Raw genomic sequence first — 23996 nt, 5'->3', positions numbered from 1 at the left:
TCCTTTAGTTATTTTGCAATTCTCAATCAGGACATTATTTACTATAAATTTGACTGACTGTTCAGTATATATTGCCCTGACTACTTTTATAAAAGTGTCTCCACTTTTACAAAAGTGTGTAAAATCATGTGTTGACCATCCCACTACAGACACATTTTCTATTACTTTGTCGTTGGCAGCTAGGAACCTCAGGACAATTAATCATAATCTGAATTACGTTGTCAAGCTTTGATTTATGACTTCAATGATTTTGATTAATTACAAATGTAAATGAACTGGAACACTTTACATTAGTCATTCACTAACTGATTGTCAGTAGCTATGGGAAGTTTAAGGCTGCCATTTTTAGAACCTTTGAGTTACCAAAAGTAAGACCTTCATTTATTTATTTATGTTTGTATCAAAACTTGTTTTTCCTGTTAAAAATGTAAGTATTGAAACAAGGCTTTTTTTTTTTTTGTAAAGTGTTAGAAATGATTCTCACATGGGTCAAACTTGAATTCTGGAGTTTCATTTATAGCTCATTTTATCACAATCAATTCAAATTGTCTAACAGGGAAATACTTTTTATTGAAGTGTGTGTGCCAGAGGGAAAGAAGGAGAAAGGGAGAGAGAGAACGAACGTGGTCAGCTCTAGTCAGAACTTCAGCTTAGCATGTCATGGAACAGAACTGCAAATAAAAAAACCATTTCCCCTCTACCCCTTTCATACTATATGATTTTGAACGACTAAATAGGGCTCATTGGGTGCAAAAAAAATAAATAAAAAAAATCCATGTGCATTTTTATTCTTCTAATTGACTAGGAGTTCTGGGCGTGCACTAATTTCCCTTTTACGTTGCTTTCCAAATTCTGTGTAGGCAGTGCCAAGGTGGGGAGGGACTCGTCCTTTGTTATCAGGGGAAGCCATTATGCAGTCTTATTAGTCTATCTCTTCGTAGCACAATAGTTAAATATTTATATTAATGTAGGGGATTTTGCCAGCCTGTTCTGTTTCGTGGCTTTCTTGGTCTTCCTACTTGGTTTGATTTCCTCCTTTTTTTGAAGTGCCTTTCGCTTAATGTTTGTGCCCTGGCTGCAGAGAAGAAGGCAACTTTCTGCTTCCGCAGACAGATTTCTCTTATGCCAGTTCTCTTGCAGCCTGTTTTATTCAGCAGCTGGCAGTGTGGGTAAAGTGCCGCAAGACAGGAGCACAAAATGACACTATTTTTTGCAGCTGCCATCTTGAACCATAAAGAGACTACTATGAGTTAGAAAACAACCCAAGGGTGACCTAAAGCCCCTTATCATTGGGATAAAGGATTCTTCAAAGGGGGGAAGGGATGTGCCACCTGTGATTCAGTCTTGCTGCCTGCACTGGAAATCAAATTGCAGGTGGCTTCAGAAAGCATTAGTGTGGTGATAAAATGTCCTTAACGTAGTAATACGAGAAAATCAAGGAAATTTTATCCACCAAAATAAATATAGCTTTGAATTGGTGTAAAATGGATCACTTTGTGGCTTTACACTCCAAAAATGGAAGAACAAGTGTGATTAGGAGCTCACCGCTCAGGGTATAATCTTATTTGTAAGAACCATTCAATTCAGTAATCTGCTTTTGTGAGCATTTTTTTTTCCCCGGCTCAAAATCGTTCAGGTTAATCCAATCTCTGCTTAGCTAGATGGTTTGAATGGAAATTTTCAATTCACCTCCTTCTCCTTCTCCAGAATCTGAGTAATTGCTCCCTGCAGTTGCCTTACCTTTGTCTGCATGGGAGGTGCAAAGGTCATGGGGTTGGTACATTGGAGGAAATAAGGGTAGAAAGATCACGTGGGACAGTGACTGCTTCATGTCACTTTATAGGCAAGGAAAACAGTCTAAGGATAGGAAGAGGGGTGGCATGAAATACTGGAAATGTGAATTGTTTTTACAGTGGGGTTTTGAGATGCAAGAACAGAGAAGGATAGAATTATAGAGTTGGAAGGGACCCTAAGGGTCATCTTGTTCAACCCTCTGCAATGCAGGGAAGTCAACTAAAGCATCCATGACAGATGACCATCCAACTTCTGCTTGAAAACCTCCAATGAAGGTTGCAGTAATCAGGAGATTACCATAGCACGAAACTTTCTTTCTTTCTTTCTTTCTTTCTTTCTTTCTTTCTTTCTTTCTTTCTTTCTTTCTTTTTCTTGACACTGAACTGGGAGATCTGAGAGGAAAAGGTGGACATTTGCAATTTTGTGTAGACAAAAGTGATTTGTTGACAGATTGAATAAAGGACAGAACATAAAAAGGACCTGAAGAACGAAGGCAAAGTTTCATATCTGATCAGTAGTGTGGGTGGGGATGTGAATGTAATGTGATCTGTTACTGTCACATAACTTAAGAGTGGCATCATTTGCATGCAATATTGTCAGGAATCCTATGTCACAAACCTATTTTTGGTGCACAACTGCAGCCAGGCAGCATCTCTGCTGCTTTGCTCCCTGCTTCAATGAAGTGGCAACAAGTCAGGATTTAGTATTTAACCATGGCTTCCTCTTATGTGCAAACCCCAAAACGATGCCAAATGTGTTCCAAACAAACCACAATGTGAAGGCAACTTCAAACTATGTCATTATATTGTGGCTTATTTTGAAGCAATTAACCATTGTTTCCTGATTGGCATGTAACGGGAAACAGTGCTTAAGGAATGAACCCTGCCTTGTTTTCGTGTTTCAGCAAAGAGGAACAAAGCAGCCGCAAAGGGTTGGTATATATGTTTGACCTGCCTGCATATGCATATCCTGACTTACCAAATGCAGATGCAGCCAATGTTTGCTACATTTCAAAAAGGACGATTTACGGGAAAATACACTTCTAATCACTTGTTTTCCTTTGAAGGTTACATTTTTATGCTTTAAGCATTTGCAATGCTTTCCTTCACCAGATATATGTTGAACTTTAATTTTGAAATTTGAAACAGTTATATACATCCTTTCAGGACCAGCTGTTTTGGCATGAGTTCCTCAATTAATTGCTGATGGTTTTTTTTTTATTTTCAGAACAAGATCATTTTAGACCCCATGACGTTCAGTGAAGCCCGATTTCGACCATCTCTTGAAGAGAGGTTGGAGAGCATTATCAGCGGTGCAGCGCTCATGGCAGACTCCTCCTGTACTCGTGATGACCGTCGGGAGAGAATTGTAGCTGAGTGCAATGCTGTACGACAAGCCCTCCAGGACTTGCTTAGTGAATACATGAATAATGTAAGTGACATTCTGCTTTTTGATTTCTTGTTCCTCTCTGATTGTTAAATGGTTCCATAGACATGGTTAAAAGTGTATATGCTGTGCTAGATCCTAAGAGTCCTGACCACTCGCAACCAAGGCAGTCAGTTTAAGTAACGGAAAGAATTCTGCATTTTAAAGTCTTGCGAGACCATCCTTCGAGGAATGATGTAAAGGCACCCAAGGTTCATCTGTGGTGGTTCGACCCAGAATAATGCTTGCATTACTGCAATATTAGAGGTTACCTCCAACACACTTCCGCTGCGCTACTCTGCATGTGTGGTGGCACTTCGGTAAAGCCACTTCTTATTGTTTGTAGTAGAGTTTTCCCCAGAGGCAGAGGACAAGAACAGGAGTCATACTCAAATTCACAGTCAAGAGCTTCTTTATTGCTTGAATGGTTGCACAAGCATTTCTGTTACTATTATATATAAACTATTTACATTCCTTCTTTATCTCTCCAGCACGGTATAATCTCAGTCCAGTCATTAACAATTCTGACACAGCAAAACTCACAGTATCAGCAGCACACATTGTCTTACTTCCAACCTTGTTGTCAGTGTTTGTGCTGATAGTGTGTGTGTGTGTGTGCGCGCGCGTGTGTGCTTTCCTCGTGCAGAAATTGCAGCCTGCAACTTCCTCCCTTTATTTGGACCTCCAGCTGACGCCAGTCAAGCCTAGGGTCCCACTCCTACACACTAAAGAAAATTCTGGAACCCTCTTTAAAGCTTCCACGAACTTTTATCTGTTTCTTAAATAATGTTTTCCTAAAATGCAAATCATGTATAAAGCTCTGAGAACCTCAGAATAAGAGTCTGTTAAGAGCTTAAGAAGGATTTTCTTTTCTTTTTCTTTTAAAATAGCCTATGTTTTGGCCTGCTATTAAATACCTTCTTCTGTGGCTGCAGAGAAGACAATGCATTAGGTAATTATTCAGCAAACAAATTGAATTGATTATATACAAATTGCCTATGGGCCTATGCATACTCAAAATGGGGGGGGGGGGGAGCCTGCACAGATCTCTGTTAATTGTTTTACTTATCCACATTAACAGATGACTGAAATTACCATCACAAAGCACCTGCTTAGGTATGATGTATTATCTTTTAGACAGCCCCTAAGGAACACCTTTAGTCACAGCAGGCCAAAACATGTTCAGCTGTTTCTAAAGAATAAAACCCACATTTCATAAGCATCTTAAGTTATCTCCTTTGTTTTGGATGCTCACCGTCTTTTTGCATTTTTAAAAATAAGTTTAAGAAACAAATTTACCATAGCAATACATTTGTTTTCTAACATTTTATCATCTCATGAAAGGGGACTGGGTATATTCTCCTGACAACACACACTTCTGACAAAATATCTGCAAATGCTTTTGAACTTGCACTTTTTATATTTCTAAAAAGCTCAAATTCTGCCACAAAATGGATAAATTCTGCTAGATATGTACTCAGCAGGAAAATGTGCAAGTCAGGTGGAGCATTAAACAGTTACCTTATGTTTCTTACACACACACACACACACACACACACACACCAGTTCCATTTATTAGTTAGAAGCATAATTTCCTCCATTATTAACTGTTATGACAAATGTGGGAATGTGTGTGGGAGGAAGTGAAACTGTAAAGGAAGGATAGCTGTTTGCTAACAGTGTAATTGGAGCTATTAAATGAGTGTGACTTGCGTGAGTTCCCTGGAGGTGCTGAGTAATCTCTATCATTATGGCAAGTGCACTCAGTGAAATATTTGAAATCTATTAAATACAGTGATTTGAATTTCCAGGCATATGAACCACAATCTTTCCTAGCAAAATATACAATACTTTATATTATTCAGGGAATGTTGCACTTTTCAATATTGGGGTAGTCTTTCCGTTAAATGGTACATCACAGCAAGATATTTCTGGATTTGAACCATTAATGGCTGTTTGGCAAATGCTTTGCTCTACTATTTCCGTTTCTGAAATGTACAACATAAAAAACCACCACCAGTCACTTAGCATTTGGTATGTTGAGGAATAACTTCTTTGTTTGTTGTCAAGAGTTGTATATTTCTGAATAACAGAGCATTTTATACTTTAAGTAAATCATGGATAATACTATAGAGTATCTTTTCAGAAGGCTGCATAGGCATCTATCAATGTTCCAAAGCCATTTTTTCTTGACAATTTCATGTACCGGCATTGTGCCATTTCATGTCCTAAACTAGGGTGTTGGTGTAGATGAGAACCTATGCTTTTCAGTTGTGGACTGTGCTTATCAAAATGAATTGTTTAGTCCAGCAGTAATAAAGCGCACCGCAAATTGAGCATTATCTATTCTTCACCCTACCTCCTTTGAGATGTAAAGGTTCAAGAAATATTGAGTTATTTATTGTATCCCTCTTAAGAAAATCCATAAATGTGCAGCATAAAAACAAAATCCCCATTGCTTTATTTTATGGGTAGCAAAGGCAACTTTGTTTTAATGCATCAGATCACTTTTACCATTCAGTCAAATGGCACTGACTTCAAAGAATCTCTCCTACCCAGATAGAAATGGCTTGCTGTATTTTATCAGGTGACAGTTAAGATGTTTGAGTACAATTGACAATAAAAGGTGGATGCAGGTTTATCTCGAGGTGAGAGCTATAAAGTGAGAGAGTTAAAGAACAGGTGATTATGATGATGTGAAATATACTGCTTTGGCATTGCTGAATATAAAGTCTTGTCTTATGGAATTACTGCTTTTTCGTGGAAGCTCTAAAAGGTCTTTCCTTTAGATGGTTCATGGCTGATGGATGGTTGTCTTCCCTTACTAGCAGTGCCTGTTTTTTTAAAAAAAATGTGAAAACTTCTTTGTGATAGCAGAAGACATTTACCCCTTCTTATGAAACTTTGCTTTTATTTTCTGAAGCTGCGCTTGGAGAAATTCTTAAAGCTGATTTCCCCCCCTGTATATATCTACTTGTACATGTTCTATAGCCATATTAAAACTGTGCTTTAAAGATGTAAAGTGATTTGGAGGGGGGCTGTGGGTTTTGCCCCACAGTTGTGATATTATTCACACTGAGTTGAACTAGCAACGATGAGCCACAGAACAACTGGCCCTTTGGTCTGTCATGAGAAGTTGTAGTTCGCACAGCTGGACCTTTTATTTGTGAAGACCAGTAAACCATGTCCAATAGTTAGAAATGCTCTGTAATATGTTGTTTCATGAGGCACAGATATTTAACAAGGCTGGTGTGCTTGACTGTCAATATAATCATGTCAATCTTTTTAATCAATATTTTGGATTGCTTTTTAAAAACCGCTTAGAGGTCTTTTGTTCAGGTAAGCGACATATACATTTTATTAAATAAACAAATAAATGTTATGGTCAAGAACCTTTCGGTTCAGTTTTGCTACAAAGAATGTAGAACAGACAACCATAGTGGTTGAATTAATATTTCTGCTCACCAGTGAAAACAGAATATTCTGTGGGATGAACAAAAAATGTGACCCAGTCAGCACTTGTGCTTGTGCTATATTTGTAGACTGAACATTTATACAAACAGTGGGGCCAATCCTCCACCACTTTGCCATCACAGATACATTGTGATTCTTTGAATCACATAGGTTTCTAAAATGTGCCCAACACTGAAGGAGAATGAAAATATATTTCAGGCATAGGCAAACTCAGCCCTCCAGATGTTTTGGGACTACAACTCCCATCATCCCTAGCTAACAGGACCAGTGGTCAGGGATGATGTGAGTTGTAGTTCCAAAACATCTGGAGGGCCAAGTTTGCCTATGCCTGTTACAGTATATATCTTTCAGATTATATTCCAAGAATTGAAAGATAGTATTTGTACCTGTCTTTTTAAACCAAGGAGCCATTTTTAGGATTGCTAGCAGTGTAAAATCCTGCTATGCAGAAACACCTGTTATCTTCAACTCAGTGTCTAAATTAGCAACTGCTATCCTGTCATTCTCAGTACCTCCTGCTGGAAACTTTCTGAGATGATTCATGAGCGCTCTTCTCAGTTATACTGTCAGCTGACCAAACCTGCTAATCTGCCCAGTGAATTGCCAGAGAGAAAGAAGTTCTTAGCAGAACTCCCATAGCAGTGGAATGGAGAGTTAGACCCCTAAGTGATGTCGAAAGGGGGCTAAACAGATTTGGGATTATTTAAAGTCAGTTGGTTCAATCCAATCACATGGCACATCAATGGTTATTTATTTTCTTGGTTTAAACGAGTGGTTGGTTCAAGCATTAGCCTCAAGGAATCTTTGGGATAGGGTGACATCATTCTCAATGTGTTTTAAAAAGTGAACAAGATAGCTGGCAGCTGTTGTAAGCAGTTAGCATAATTACAAGCTGTACTTAGTGCAGTTAAAGGCTGTGGAGAATGATAACCAAACCAGAAAGACTGAAATTGAAAACCCAAAGAGATCCCTATACAGTGGGAAAAAACAGCAGAAATGTCCCATACGGATTTTCTATGATAGGAAGCATCAGGGCAGGAGAGAAAGTTGGATTCAGACAAGGAAGAGTCCACTTCAACAAGATGGTCTATCCATCTGATTCTGTTTGAAAGATCTTATATTTCTAAGATAAAGAAATCATAAAGCATTGGGTGGTTTTGCTCCATGAAGTACAATAAATAGTTTTCATGGACCCCAAAATAAGACTATGTCAAGTAGGCTTGACGGTAAATGAAAGATGAAATATTTTATTGAACACTTAGAGGCAGCTGTTCTAGAAAGCAGAACGAAACTATAATGAAAAAGGTCGCAGGGAAATGAAAATCTATGAACTCACAAGATACTACCCAAGCCCATATTTAACATCTCTGGCTGAGACTCATGCTTGAAAGGAAAGGAGAATAATTTTTGTACTCCTTCAAATGGTGACTTGGAACTGTACAAGGTTAATCTGGGAGATAGTGAGCAGTAAATTACATTCATGAGACAGCAAAATATCCATAGCCGTCTCCAACTCACACATCAGTGATTGGTGGTAGCTGAGTCATCAGGATTGCCTAATTTAGTTATGGTAGCCTAGAAAGGGCTATATATCAATTGATCACAGTTTTGTATTTCTGACTTTTCAGGGAATACTGAGAAAGTGCAGGCTATTAAATGTACATGCTAGCAATCTGAACATTATTAACTCAGCTAGTTTTGATAAGTCCAAGGAAGTTTTGTCCCTGAGTTTGGATCAAAGATGTGAATTGCAAGCACCATTTTCTTAACACAGTAGACTTTATTGCTTGGAAGAAAAGGATTTGGTGATAAAATCTCATCTTCATCTCAAATGTCAAAGCAACTGAATCCTTAGAAGAAGTGTGTCAAACTAAATTTTGTTTGAAGAGGTAATTGAAATTCTGAAATGGATTGTTTCAAAGCCATTGATCACACTTTCTAGTTTGTCCTCCCTGTTCATTGAGGACATTCATATCCTGGCTGCAGAAAGAATTAACCTTGCCTCCTGATTGCTTGTGATCAAACTCATTTATATTTATTTAGCAAAAAAATGTCTACTGCTTAATTGTAAATAAAACCTGTAAGTGATTAGCAAAGATTATAAAAAGTATAAAATACACAATAAACTACATCAATAAAAATCAGAGTTAAAAACAAGTTTTGTAAAAAAAATCTAAATATTAGAAACTTCAAATGCATATTAAAAGACAACTTTGCATGTCAGTTTAGGCTTGCCTGAACAGAAATTTGTTAGCACTAAAAGAATGCATTTTAAAAAAAACACCTGCTTAATGTGAATGAGTAGGATGTTCTGGAGTATAGGAGTCACCATATTAAAAAATTGATTCCTTGTGGGTGCGGAACAAATGTTAAAAAAAGTGAAAGTTGTAAAAGTGCCAGTTTCACAGATTGAAGTGGTCAAGTGGGCATATATAGGGCAAACCATCTTAAACTAGTCCCAAGCCTTTAAGGGCAATATATATACTATGTATACTAATAGTAACACCTTGAGCTTGGCCCAGTAACAAATCAGGGGCCAATACACATCAGATTTGTTACATGCAGACAGGGTCTCAGTCCTATCAGCAATCACAGTGCGATATTCAGCACTAACTGCAGTTTCTGGACCAGGCACAAGGAGATCCATACATAGAGTGCATGGCAGTCATTCAGTCTTGAAGTTATGACTGCACTACTGTGGTCAAGCTGCCCCTGTCCAGGAATGGAAACAGCTGCCATTGTTCAGTCCAGACACTGAGGTCCAGCTCCGAGGGCCTTCTGGCGGTTCCCTCCCTGCAAGAAGTGAGGTTACAGGGAACCAGGCAGAGGGCCTTCTCAGTAGTGGCACCCACACTGTGGAACGGCCTATGTGAAAGAACTGTGGGGAACTGTGTCTGGGCAGAAATCCCTGAGATTTCAGGGAAAATCTGGATGTATGTCATCCCATATCGGAAGTGGTGATTTTGGCAATTTCTCGGGGGGAAATAGCTCTAAAACCTCATTTTTTTCCAATTTTTCAAAGAAAAGCTTACCTTCTGAAATATGGCAACCCTAGCTATTGTGGATAGTACACACACACACACACACACACACACACACACACACACTACAAAAGTAGTTTTTCAAACACAAACTACAAAAGTAGTTCAAGACTTGTTTTGCTTCACTTTTCCTAGGTAATCAGATCTTGGGCTTACAAGCCATTGCTCTGACTGCTCAAAAACTCGTACAGGCGGAAGCCTCCAAGCAATCTCTGGATTCTATTATTTAATGGGAATTGCTTGCACTCTGACTATCCTGCTCTTGGCATGTCTTCATTTTTCACGTCCAGAATACTAGGTTGCAGTCGTCCAATAAGCACAAGTCAAAACAGAGTAGCAGTGTGGAACCCCTAGGATTGCCAATAAGGCATCTGAACAATTTGTTGCAATTTTTTGCTTCAATGGTCTCATTCCCTCTAGCATGCTGTTGAAATGCTCAACTAGATCTTCCATTCACAGAGGATAGACTGATGCTTTCTCTAAGTTAATATTCGAACAGGCAGCATATTTCTTTCAACAGAGAGACATTCTGTGTTTTGGTCATGGTGCAGCAGCAGCAGCAACAACAACAACAGCCGTTGTTCCTAAAGGTGCCCATCTTGGGCTTCAGTTCTCAGCTTTTTGAGAACTGTGTATTTCCAGGACTGGAACTTTTCAAATCTCAGAATAATACACTTAAGCTAGACCAAGGTCCCAGCCTTCTTTAGCTGACCATAACTTCAGCAGCAGATAATTTACTGACCAATCACAATATTGTGTGGGGAAGGAGATTATTGAAGGATAAAAGTTTGATACAACATTGATCTTAGATTTAGGCAGTAACTGGACTAGATTAAAATATTAATAATGTAGGTAACAACATAAGATTCTTTGACTACTAGTTTATCCTGAGTTACAATTTGTTCATGCATAATCTTACCCTGCTTCGTTGCCATTGTTTCTTCTGTATGTACATTTCAGCCCAGTACAAATACTGTGGGAAAGCCAATCAGCTTTTCTTCTTCCAAATCCCTCTCTACAGGCCAGTCAGTGAAACAGATTTATAAGCTGAAAATCATTGGCCATCACAAGACTGTGAGTGATTGATACATTTTTAAGTAGATGATCCTCAGCACAGGGGCAGAGGAAGGGGTGTGTGGTGGGTGTAGGCCACCCTGGGTGTCACCACTAAGGAGGGTGACTAAATGTTGGGCGGCACTCACTGTGGGGTCTGCAGTGCACCTGAGCCATGCCTCTCTCCTGGCTTGGGCATGTGCAGGGTCCACACTGCCCAAACAATCTGCCCACTGCCTCCCCCCAGCTGTAGGGCGGCTGAATGGGAGGAGGCAAGCAGACTCCGGAGGCCCCACGGTGTGCCACGCCCCTATGGGTGGCTCGCCTCACCCTTGCCCCACAACTGGGCACACTGCCCCATGCACCCGAGCAGCTTCCTCTGCTGCTGCCTCAGCAGATTGTACCTTTTTGTGTGTGGGTACAGATGCTTTAAACAGCAATTTACAGGTATCTCCCCTCAAACCATACTGTGGGCATATTTTGGAATCTCATAGTAATACATGCTTTTCTCATTGCACCAACGGACAATGCCAAAAAGTAACCTGGAGGACCACAACCAGTTTTAACAAAATGGTAAAACGATTACAGCCACACAGTGTAAGGATGACATTGTTTTACAGCTCTTTCACTAGTTACTATAAGGATGTTGGGAATTCACCCATACTTAATCATACAAGGATTTCATATTTATTGGCTCAGCTATTACAAATTCACCCTGGATAACATTTTTTTTGGGGGGGGAAGGGGCTTGTATGTGGCTCAGGCTGTGATTTCCACAAGAAATTGTTCCCTCTCCAGGGGCAGGCAGTCTACTTTTAGTAATATAAGTCAGGTATAATTGGCATGTTTTTTTTAACCTGTGAATTCAAAGGAAAACCTTGCAAATATAGTAGAGACCACTTGCTTGAACTTCCTATAGTGGCTTATCCTAAGTCAAGTTTTCTTTTAAACAAAACCTAAGGGTAAATTTAACTTTATAATAATTTATTAGAAATGACGTTCTTACTGTATTTTAAAAAATGAGTTTTTATGGTCTGTCTTTGTGAGCAGTCTTGAACTTGTATAAAGCTGAAATAGAAATATTACACTCTATAGAGTTGTTTTTTGTTTTTAAGTGTCAGGCATAAAGTACCAATGCAAAGGAAATGAAGTTTTTCTGAGCTGCTGAGATAATCTCTGCATCCTGATGAAAAACAGATACTTAATATTGCAAAGTGTGTCTGTGTGTGCTCATGTAGAGACCCCTGAGAGTGCTTGTGCAAACTACATTATTGTCAGAGCCTGGGAAAGTGTGCTTTGAGTGTGCATCATATTGCAATAAAACAGCTGAAGCCAATACATAAAATGGCTATAGTACGCATCTTCTTATTGCAAATGCAGAACAGTAAGATAATTTGTGGCTTCCAGTTTCTGATACCTCCACTAGGTGCCACTGCAACCTGTACAGTATATAATATAATGCAGTTAGAATTCAGTGCCCTTTATTCTTTGCAGGTAGCAAACACTGTGTAACATCCTGAATGTCTCATATGGCTTTCTGTTTTACTCTTGAGACCTTCTCTTTCCTTTTTGGGGCCAGATTAACAACATTTGGATAGTGTACTCAATATTTAAATAATACTCTAGTTTGCCCTGTTTGGTCATGTGAGATGAATACAGTTGATTTTTTGTACCACTCAGGATCTTACATTTCAGCTCTTGGGTACTTTAGATTATGGCTTGTCTGTCATACTGTGAAACCAACTTACCCTCCATGTTATGCATCCTGCTGGATGGGTCCTCTTATGAATTAGTAACTAGTTAAAGAACAGGATGCATAATGGAAGCATATATGCAGAGTTTTCATAATGTAGTGAGAAACAGACAATGGGATCCTCTATTTAAGGTCTGGTACTAGTGTTATCCCTAAATTATCTGGATAGGTGACAGTGAGATACAAAGTTGGCTGAATAATTAATCAATATTAACAACATCAGAACTGACTATGACTAATTAGGGAGGAGACATTGGTGTCACTGTAGTTTGCTCCATGAAAATGTAAATGCCATGTTACAGATTCTTGGTGGTGGAAATGAAAATAAGACAAGGTCTTAGGGCATCTTCCATATAAGGAAACATCTACAGTGTTTGAGGCTTTTTAGTTCAGAAAAAAAAGACACTGGACATGATAGAGGTAAAAAAAAAAAAGTTGAAAAAAAAAATCCAAGTGATATCTGCAGCAAAATGTAACAGTATATCCCCCTGCCCCTTGGAATACTGGTGTTCATCGTACCAGATGGTTATGCCCTCCAGGATACTCTGGGGTGAAATCAGGTAAATTCACTCCACATTCTATAGCTCCTAAGAGACCCTGAACATACTGTGGTGCGGGATTCTTGAGGTTCTAGGAAATAAGGCACAGGGGAAACTGTTGTGTCTTTAGGATATATGGTTTCTTTGCACATACAGTGGTACCTTGGGTTACATACGCTTCAGGTTACATATGCTTCAGGTTACAGACTCCGCTAACCCAGAAATAGTACCTCGGGTTAAGAACCTTGCTTCAGGATGAGAACAGAAATCGTGCTCCAACGATGCAGCAGCAGCAGGAGACCCCATTAGCTAAAGTGGTGCTTCAGGTTAAGAACAGTTTCAGGTTAAGAACGGACCTCCAGAACGAATTAAGTACTTAACCCGAGGTACCACTGTATATATAACCTGAGCCTACAATGGAGGGGTTCACAGCATCAAATCCATAGCCACAGCCTTTGGTTCAAGCAGAGATCCTGCCTGGCTCTCTCTCTTTGCTTGCTGCATTGCTTCTGGCTCACATCCCTGCCCAAAACTCACAGCTCTCAACTCTGGCTTGCCATCTCCCACAGAGCCTCTTTCTTGGTTCTCCTTACGGTTCTCCAGGAGGCTAGCCTGGCTATTCCAAGAATTAGAAGCCTTGATTAGATTTTAACACTTGCTGGATCCAGGGATTAAAAGGGTCTCTGCATACAGTCTACTTCAACACCCTTCCCCACAAACTCATAACAACATGTAGACCTTGTTGGGTTGTCTCCTTTCCCTTTGTGCATTTACAACACCTTTGTTTCTTAGTTTCCTCCTTGTTGGTTCCAATCATGGTGTGAGCACTAAGTTGCTTGACTTAGGTGTTACAGGGTGGGGGCCAGTCTGTAACAAACTATTGCAGGGCGTATCCTTGGCATCTTACAGAAGTATTCCTATTGATGGCTCCAGTCAGCATGGAGCAGAAGTCTTATGCTGCAGTTCAGGCCTCTTTTTGGGGTGTGGGGCAGAATTTAAACAGCACTAGGGAGGGTTTGAGAATATGCCTCAGGAATTTGCTTTAACCCCTCTATTTTCTGGGGATAACAGGATCTAGGAGGGACCCTATTAAGCTGAAACCTATTTCTTGAGGAAATCCTCCTGGCTTAATCACATGACCCGCAAATTTCCTGGAAAAATTGGGACATCTCATTTTCCCTTGTGAGAGCATGGCAGCCATGATCTCGCACAATTTCACATCAACATTTTACCCTGAAAAGTGCTTTTGGGGGGCCATGATCTCATGTGGCAGCTCAAAATGCATGTCTTTGGGGTGCTGTAAGAGCACGGCCCTGAAGAAAGTGCATATTTTGGGCTCCATGATCTCGTGCAGGAGCACTGATGGGAAGATGAGCATCCCAGTTTTGGGACTCAACTTGTTGGAAGGTATGCAATCATCAACTCTGATTTCTTGGAAGTCCTACCGGGCCCCACAATGTGCAAAGACTTCCACAACCATCTCTTCTTGCTCAAAGACTTGGCTAAAATATGCTAAGATCTAGCAGCCTTACACAACATGTTGCTTGCTTTTCTTCATTCTAAAGTCCAGCTACATTTTGCATTTCTGGGTTGTCAGGTTTCCAAGGAAGTGCCTCGTACCCAAGCTTACCCTGAGGTATCCTCCGATGGAAGGGAGTTGACAGTCCTGTGCTTTGCAGAAATATTTATTTCCCAATGGAAACTCAAGGCAGCTTGTTCCCTGTATGTTGTTTCTTTCCCTGGTGATGTCTGAGAATGAGCCTGAGGCATGTAAAGGCCAAACTAGAGCTTTAATAAATATCCTGACTCTCTGTCTCTCTTTCTCTCTGTGTTTTTAGAGTGGAAAGTCTGTGTGAAGGAACTTTGGGGATGAGGGGCAGTTTATACATTTCAAGTATTTGACAAAGTCAGCCCTGATATTTCAGTTAGCGGCTAAGCACAGGCTAGGTGTTAATACCATCTGGTGGGGAATTGTACTCAGAGGGGTGGAGAGAATTCCTATGAAATTTGTGGATGCTGCAATTGTGAGAGGGATAAGCTAACATCCAAGGATAGGAATCAACTCAAAACAATTTTGATAGAATGGGAAACTGGGCTAGAATGAACAAAGCATGATATTAGGCTACATGAAGGAGACCCTAGTCTCTAATCACAAGAAACCATAGTGTCACTATTTTCTTCACTAATCTGCTATTACCTGTAGCACTGTGTCTGGCTCTGACTGCCACACTTTAGGAAGGATATGAACTAAATGGAACATGTTCAGAGGAGGGCAACAAAGATGGTAAGAGAACTGTTAAACAAGCGCCACGAGGAAAGGTTGAAGGAACTGGATACATTTAGTCTAGGGAAGAGAAGACCCTGCTGCCCCAGAGGGCAGGGCAAGAACAAATGGGCTTAAGCAACAGGAGGGTAGATTTAAATTGAGCATTGCAAGAAATGTCTTAACAAGCAGTTCAACAATGGAAGCAGATATTCAGAGGGCTTGAAGCTGAAGCTGGGTTGATTTCCTGTGTCAAGCAAGGGATTGCACTAAATGGCCTACAAGGCGTCCTCCAACTCTATGGTTGCTTTGAGAGCACGGGCAGTAAATGACTTGTCCTCTATCTCTTTGTTGCTTTTGACATGCAAAAGCTTAATATTCCTGAATTTCATTGCTTTGCGAATCTAGGCGCAGCAGGATTGTTAAGCTGCAGAGATTCTGGACAGGTCTGCACATTATAACAGCTGCAGTGAAACACCTTTTTCCCAAAGCAGATGTTGACATTTGGATATCATACAAGCATGCCTGTGCACAAATATATGGCAAGGGAGCCCATTGTGTCTGCACAGGTTGGTGTTGCCAATGCATTGCAACGATGGTGAACTGCAGCATGAAGGGTTCCTTCCACCTCCCACCCCCCATCAGTCTTCAGTATGGAATATAAACATTCCCTTATATACATACATTTTTGAATGTATAAGTTTTCTATCTTTTGGGTGGTCTCGAGTGTGTGATCCCCTCCCCATCTGCAATTGATGCCTTGCTTTTGTGAACCTATCACCTTTCTTACATGAATGTAAAGATGAAGTCATATATGTATGTTTGATATACATATGTCTTTGCTGTAATCAGTATTATAATTGTGAGTTGTTCGTTTTTTTTGCAGTGGTTGTAATGTGAGAGCTTTACAACCCTTATAGCAGATTGTAGAAACACTATATAAAGTGCTTTCTTGGCCAGCCAGAAGATGGCATACTTGCACACTACAATACTTTTCTGCATAATTGAAAGATCTGTATTCTGCTGTGGTACAGCTATAATAAAAATGAAATTTAATAATAATAAACAAAATGCAGAGCTTATTTTTATGAGGTACAGGATCTTTAACAAGGCACTGTATTCTGACGGTTTCTCCAGCATATAATAACGATGTAAATGGTCCTACAAAAGGTCAGCAGGAAGCCCCACTTCTGGTATTTTAACATAAAAGTATTAAAAGATTTGGGGACTTACTGGTGGTTGAGGCAGGGCATCTGTTGGCAGCAAGCTGCTTCTTTCGGAAGGTGATGGGTATATATGAGCAGGTGTGGAGGTAAAATGCTCATCACTGTGTACTGCATGCAGTTCTTAACCAATATATAAATTTTACAGGGGCAAAGCTTCCTGTTGCCTTTGTTTAGAGTATAAAAACAGAATCACTTTGTGAATGAACTCCAGTTCCGTATTTCTTGCTCCCAGTTAACACCTATCGTCATCACATTCTGAATCCCAGTATATTAAATCCCACAGCTGGATATCCTAAAATTAGGGGTGCAGAGAGGATTGCATTTCGTTTACTTTGAATGTGCTTTTACCATGTAGGTAAAAAAAGCAGACATCACAGGAGAGACACCTAGTTAGCTGACAATATAGTCACAACATGATTGCAGTGTGAGATGTGGTTCGTTTTAATAGTTCTATGTAATCAGTAAATTATAAAATAAGCGGCAAGCCAGTCATTAAGTGCTGACTTGAATATGGCGGTGTGCTTGAGCGTTTCATTTTTTGTCCACAGAGTTTATTGACTAGCAATGCTTGTAAGCTAGTTTGTATTATTGCTGGAAGAAATGTCTCCCCCTATGAAATAGAACAGAAAAAGAAGATAAGAATAGCTGCCCTTAAGTATGTTACACCAATAGGTCTTGAGATGAAATCAGTCCCAGATAGGTTTTACCCAGATGTTACTGTATATTTTCTCACTTGAAAAAGCTAGCGCCTCGCACATTCATGCTGTAGCTTTTTCTAAACTTTCTAACCTGAGGCCGTTAATCAACTTCAGCATCATCCACAGAGACAGAGATCAAGGAACCAAGCCATGTACTATTAACGGTACATAACGTCATACGTATTATCTCATTCGCTGGCACATTAGGTAACAAAGTGTTTCTGCTTAGAGCTTTCATTACAATCAAGCAGTTTATAAAAGTTGTGAAATAAGTAAAAATATGCATTTGTTCCACTTTCATGCTATATTTGGTTCCTCCCTAAGACTACTTATGAGGGATAATGGGTGTCCCTTGCTGGAGATACATGACTACATTGTAAGATGGCCTCACAAGGGAGTCATCACAGTTGCCAATCTATGCAAAATCCAAGCACAGTTGAGATGTAGAGAGCTAAGGACTTTATCTTTTAATAGCATTAATTTTATTACAGTGGTACCTCGGGTTACATAGGCTTCAGGTTACAGACTCCACTAACCCAGAAATAGTACCTCGGGTTAAGAACTTTGCTTCAGGATGAGAACAGAAATTGTGCTCCTGCGGTGTGGCAGCAGCAGGAGGCCCCATTGGCTAAAGTGGTGCTTCAGGTTAAGAACAGTTTCAGGTTAAGAACAGACCTCTGGAATGAATTAAGTACTTAACCTGAGGTACTGTATTGTTATTATTTTGGTACTATGATCAGGCAAATTATTCTGCAATGTGAAAACAAAGAGCCTCAGCTATATATTTCTTTGTCTTTTAAAATGGACACTGATTGGATTTTTTAAACACTATCCAAAATACCTTAGGGTACAGTGTGTAGTAATGCAGTTACTGCAAGGCTGTCAGATTCATTGTCAAATAGTATTCTGAATCCAGGGATCAGATAAATTAGGTTTTAATTGGGTTTTAAGGCTAAGCGGAATAAGTAGATAAGGTTGAATTAGACAGAGAGACATTAATGCAATGAAACCCCTGGTTATTTTTAGTCTATTGTATTAAAGACCATGCCATATATCATTGATAGGAGATGTCATGCTAGGGCTGGGAGAGATTGGCATTGATAGGTAGAAACAAACAGTAGTTCTAATGTAATCATGTTACCTTGAACACTGGAAATCCCAGGAAATGGGCAAGCCCATGTTGGTTACTCTATAGTATTTCAAAACCAAAACCAAATTAAGTTTCACAGTGCCGGTAGGGGACCATTTGAGCAGAGAATTAAGGTTTTCTTTTCTTTCTTGAAAGAAGGCAAAATAAATTACTGTTTCTCTGAGAGGATAGTAACATTAGCCTATTTATCTCACTTATTAACAAGCTTATGATGTTTTTTTAACAGTGCCAAATGTAATTTTCATTGCAGACATGACCTTTTTCCTAATAACCTCATTTTGTCTTTCATTTAGCTTTTACGTAGACATGTTCAAATGACTGAAATTTAAATAAGGCTGTAAAACTCAAAGCACTGAATTAACTCCGTATTCCATTAGTCAAGTTAAAATATCTATCTGTTAAGAATTGCAACTAAGCAGTGCTTTACATGCAGAAGGGGTTGGTGCTGGCCAGCATTTGTATCTGTAAATCATCTCTTTAAATGGATTATTTGGCAAAATGTCTGTCTGGGTAGTAAACATTTGTTGTTTTCCATTTGGGAAAAAAGAAAGGGGGGAAAATACATATATTCGGAAGAATCCAGTTAGCAAATGAGTGTTCATAGAGTGGCACATGTACAGAAAGGATGCCTCTCTGCAACCTCCACCCTCACATCATGGTACTTGAGCTGGCTGTATGTTTAGTGATCCATACTTAATAAGGGCTGTATGTACCCTTGTCTACCAGATGGTCTGTGTCCTCAACTTTGATAGTACCCATCAGCTGTTGTGAAAGGGCTGAATCTACGCCCTTCACCTGACTGGTGATCAGTGCACCTGACTTGACTGCACCAAGTCAAGTGATATGCAGTATAATAAGGACGTAGGCTGCCGCTTTAAAATTTGCCCATGTCTTGATATCATTAGTATCTGATGTGCTGGGAAAACTGATGGGGCCAGGAACATAGGAAGCTGTGTTATGCTGAATCAGACCACTGGACCCTCTAGCTTGGTATCATCTACACCAGCTGGTAGCAACTCTTTCTTTAGCTGAGATTCCTGCATTGCAGGGGGTGGGACTAGATGACTCTTGGGGTCCCTTCCAACTCTACAATTCTATGATTCTCTCAGAAATGGGGCACTCCCAGTCCTAACTGGAGGTGCTAGGGATTCAGCCTGCGACTTTCTGCATGCCAAGCAAATGCTCTGCCACTGAGTTGTAGCCACCCACTGTTCATCTTGCCATTTTCATGGCTTAAACAAGCAGCAACTTCCATGTTCATTCATGCTGTGCTCAAAAGGAAGGGAACTTCCTGTTACCTTAAGACAGTGGTTCTCAAAGGGTGTGGCAGGAGAGAATGGCAAGTGTGGTGGAAAGATTTAAGGATGATCAAAGAAACATTTGAACATTCCAGCATAGCATAGCACCATTGTTTTATACTTTCTGGATGTCCCATGATCATCTTATGAAATAGTTGTGTTAAAGGTAAAGGGACCCCTGACCATTAGGTCCAGTCGTGGCCGACTCTGGGGTTGCGGCACTCATCTCGCTTTGCTGGCCGAGGGAGCCGGCGTAAAGCTTCCAGGTAATGTGGCCAACATGGCTAAGCAGCTTCTGGTGAACCAGAGCAGCGCACGGAAACACCGTTTACCTTCCCGCTGGAGCGGTACCTATTTATCTACTTGCACTTTGACGTGCTTTCAAACTGCTAGGTTGGCAGGAGCAGGGACCAAGCAATGGGAGCTCACCCTGTCACGGGGATTCGAACCGCCAACCTTCTGATTGGCAAGTCCTAGGCTCTGTGGTTTAACCCACAGCACCACCCGTTGTGTTACATGTTATAAATAAAGCACTGCTATGAGTTATTTCTTTTTGTTTTCCAATGTATTTCTTATTGAGAGAAAAAATCAGTGTGGCACAAGAAATTTTTTATTCTGAAAATGAGGTCCAGAGAAAAAAGTTTGAGAACCACTGCTTTAGGATTAGTGACGATGAGAACCATCAGCCTCAAACCTTGATTAAGCAACCAGTGAAGTATCATACAGTGGAGTTAGCCATTAACTGAACAAATAGGATCTGCAACAAAAGTTCACAATGTATAATCATATGCTCCTATTCAAGTATCAGAACTGGTCAGTCACATGTTGTCTGCTAGGATGCAATAAGCATGACTTCACCTTCTCCCCCAAAAGAAAGTTTTCCAGCTTATTTTTCTGACATTCAGCGTTCTGGGGCTCCTGAACAAGCTCAGTCCTCATTCTCCTGTTTTGAAGTGTTTGTTTTGATACTTTGGATCTTAAAATAATAATCATGCAACACCCCCCCCCCCGGATTCTGATGAACCTCTATAGTTTCTCAGTGGCACTGTTTTGCCTCCATTTTTAATTTCTGTTTGCTATTACAGGAAGCAATGCATACCTGTAATGAAGAGACTGAGAATAATTAAGGATGGGGGAAAGTATTTATTGAGGAGAGTTCAGATTGCATGCAAAACGACCTTCAAAATACTGCTTTGATATTATGGCATAAAGAGGAATTAGTGTGTATGTGCGTGGAAAGTGTCATCTAATCCAGTTTTTCATTTTGTATCTCCAAGGTACCCCAAGCAGATGGTTGCTTGATCTCTTCTTGGAAATCTCTGAATCATGGAGACTCTGTAGCCTTCTTATGTATTCTGCGAGTAATGCTAAATAGCCTTGGCATAACTTGGATCAAATTCTGATCCAAGAAAATCTCAAGCGTGCTTCCCCTTCTTAAACCTTGAGTGTATACCATGGAATTGTTTGTACTTAATAATTTAAGAGATAAGCCTGCCATATTACTAGGGCTCAAGGTGAGTGGTTAAGCTGTGTTAAAGTTATGCAAGTGAAAATGCTAATTGTCCACTATTCTTAATATTCAGTCAGTAAAATCCATGACCCGCTATAGGTATGTGATAACAGTAGACTTTATCTGAGCGATCCACACACATCCATTGTAGAGGTAGCAGACAATAAAACTTGAAGGCTCATTAGCTTGGAATGACCCAGCTGTGTTTTATGCATAGGGGTCATTTCTTTACTAATGAGCCACTAAACCAGATGGCTAACCCCACAGTAGTCTAACTGCATTAGTTTGATTTAGCTCTTTAGGCAAATTACTTCGGGGAACAAAAGTACTCAGCCTTTGAAAGCCTCATAGGTAGATGTGAGATGGCTGTTACCTTATTTATACAAACCATCCACTCATTTGGGTAGAAATACATAGCATAATGATGATAGTACCTTGTAGCTATAATGGTCCATGAGCTGCCTGTGAGTTGCTTTTTGAATAATGCCATTCTACAGCTGGTTCCTGGGTGGTAAGATGGAAAGTTAATCCACACATTATGCTTATCACATGGCCTGTGTTACTGCTTCTTATGTCTCACATAGTGATTTAGTAGTGGTAATCGTAATGTGCTAATATTGGCCCACTAGGGCCCTTTCAGATTTGTATAGAATTGTACAGAATATAGGATGTTGGCTCTATCAAAGCTAGGCAAGAGAAATTCAGATTTTTTTGAAGTTTTATTACCTCAGTATGCAGTCAAGTAGAAACATCAGTGTGAATGGGTAATGCATACTTCCTCTTACTCAGTTGTTCAGACACTTCCCTTCAGGATACTGTTGCCTTGGTGGTTCAGATAACCATTTTCACCTTCAGGTGGTTGATTAATTTGATTATGACTTTGCCACATCATTGTCATCAGGATCGGCCATTGCCATCTTCAGATTTATGTGAATATTGCATTCTGTTGGCCAGAAGGATTCATTATTATGCTTCACACACACACACACACACACACACACACACACACACACAACCTTCCAGATGAGTTATGTACAACTGGTAGGAGAGTAATATGTGTAGATATGCTTGTTTTTCACCAGTGTCTATTTAGGGCTCTGCTCTGAATACACTTTAAAAGATTGTGCATATTGGCCAGAGAATGTACTCTAAATACTGTATGTACATGTTCTCCAAGTCCTGTTGAATATTATTTATATTGACTGGGAAATGTGCACAGTTCCTTCTTTTTAGACAGATATGTACACATCTACCATGAAGTATGGTGAATATCCACAATGGCTGGTTGTTAATGTACATTTATCTAGCATATGTATAGTGAAAAAGTTGGTATTTTACTGCTCCCTTAAATGGAATTGCACTATGCAGCTGTATGATGTACTAAGCATTGGCATGTCTATCTGTCTGTCTGCTATCTAGCTTAACAAATATCAAACTGGAAATAGATTTCTGTTTCTGAAAACCATATGGTACTCAGTAAAGGCAGATTGTAATTTTGATCTAAAGAGGGTAAATTCAAGGCAGAGTTCTTCTCCTTTGGTTTCTGAACTGTTTTAAAACTTTCAGATTCATATTAAATATGATGGCAATGAAAATGTTCAAGGCCATTTCTGTTTATAAACAACACATATCTGATTTTACAACTTGGCTTATCGAAGGAACAACAAATGCAGAATTTTGTTCAGCTTCACTGATTGCTTAACCAAGTGCTGCTTCGTATAGGATATTTTGCGTTCAGGTAGAAATATACACAAATAGTGCTGGTTATGAAGAGTGCACTCACATATAAATTATTTTCCTACCAATTAAAATTCATTAAGTCCCCACTCCCCCAATGATTGATTAGTTCAAGATTTAGTTGATTGATTGGCTGGTTAAACAGATGAAAGCTTGCAGCTATGGATAATACATATTTATGGGAAGGCTAATACTTTGCTAAAGAAGAATCAAAATGTTTACTTACCAAATAAAAGATGTGTTCAAGCCACTGAATTTATTTACCTGACAAATGGATTAATATTGCAGGAAGAGGAGTGAGGACTGCATACATATGGTGAAATAGGTGCATTTCAAGAACAATTGATTCATAAGTTGATACTCCTACCAGTTCTGTGGCAATAAAGCAATATGCTTTGCCCATAATAATAGGATTGATGATGAGTGAACCCTGCAGTTGATTGTTGATCATATGAATAGTTGTGTGATTCAGCATAGACAAGGAAAATTGCACAGTCTCCTTGCTCAAAAGAATTATGAATGGGTTTTGAAATGGAGCAATGGTGGTGGTGGTGGTGGTGGTGGTGTGTGTGTGTGTGTGTGTGTGTGTAATGCAGGGCTAGGTAATGTAGATAATGTTGGACTCTGGAAGTCATTAGCCCTGTCCAACCTGGACCAGTAATCAAGAAGGGTGGATGTTTTAGTCCAGCAACTTCTGGAAGAGGGCACCACATTGGCTACCCCTGGTGTAAAGGATGTAATTTTGCGGTCTACTTCCTCTCACTTTTTTTTTTTTAAATATAACACCAAGCTGAGAAAGAAGTTCTAGTACCAGTATTGTACAATGGGGAAACGCATTGATTCCCACTAACGGGTCTCATCAACTGTATACAGTAGGTGCTCTAGGTGGTTGGTGTCACGGTCCGGTTCACGGGCAATCGAAGTCCTGGCTGGGGACGTCGGGACCGGGGGCAAGATGGTGGGGTGGTAGCAGGAATGGGAGTCCAGAAGTCAGGAGTCAGGAAGCCAAGAGTCTGAGGGTCAGAGAGCCGGGAG

General features: G+C 39.9%; 1 protein-coding gene across 4 annotated transcripts in view; it reads left to right on the top strand.

Annotated features, from left to right (window-relative positions):
* Positions 1-23996, top strand: part of CTNNA2 (catenin alpha 2) — a 542805-nt gene that overhangs the window by 156692 nt on the left and 362117 nt on the right. For all 4 annotated transcript variants that reach the window (XM_083756416.1, XM_083756414.1, XM_083756415.1 and 1 more), the window contains exon 7: positions 3022-3225. In XM_083756416.1, coding sequence (XP_083612542.1) covers positions 3022-3225 — 204 coding nt within the window. The remainder of the gene's footprint in view (positions 1-3021; positions 3226-23996) is intronic.

The sequence above is a fragment of the Podarcis gaigeae genome, assembly GCF_964106915.1.
Source record: "Podarcis gaigeae genome assembly, chromosome: 9".
Classification (NCBI taxonomy): domain Eukaryota; kingdom Metazoa; phylum Chordata; class Lepidosauria; order Squamata; family Lacertidae; genus Podarcis; species Podarcis gaigeae.
The sequence above is the reverse complement of the archived record's forward strand: the minus strand, read 5'-3'. Positions and strand labels throughout refer to the sequence as shown.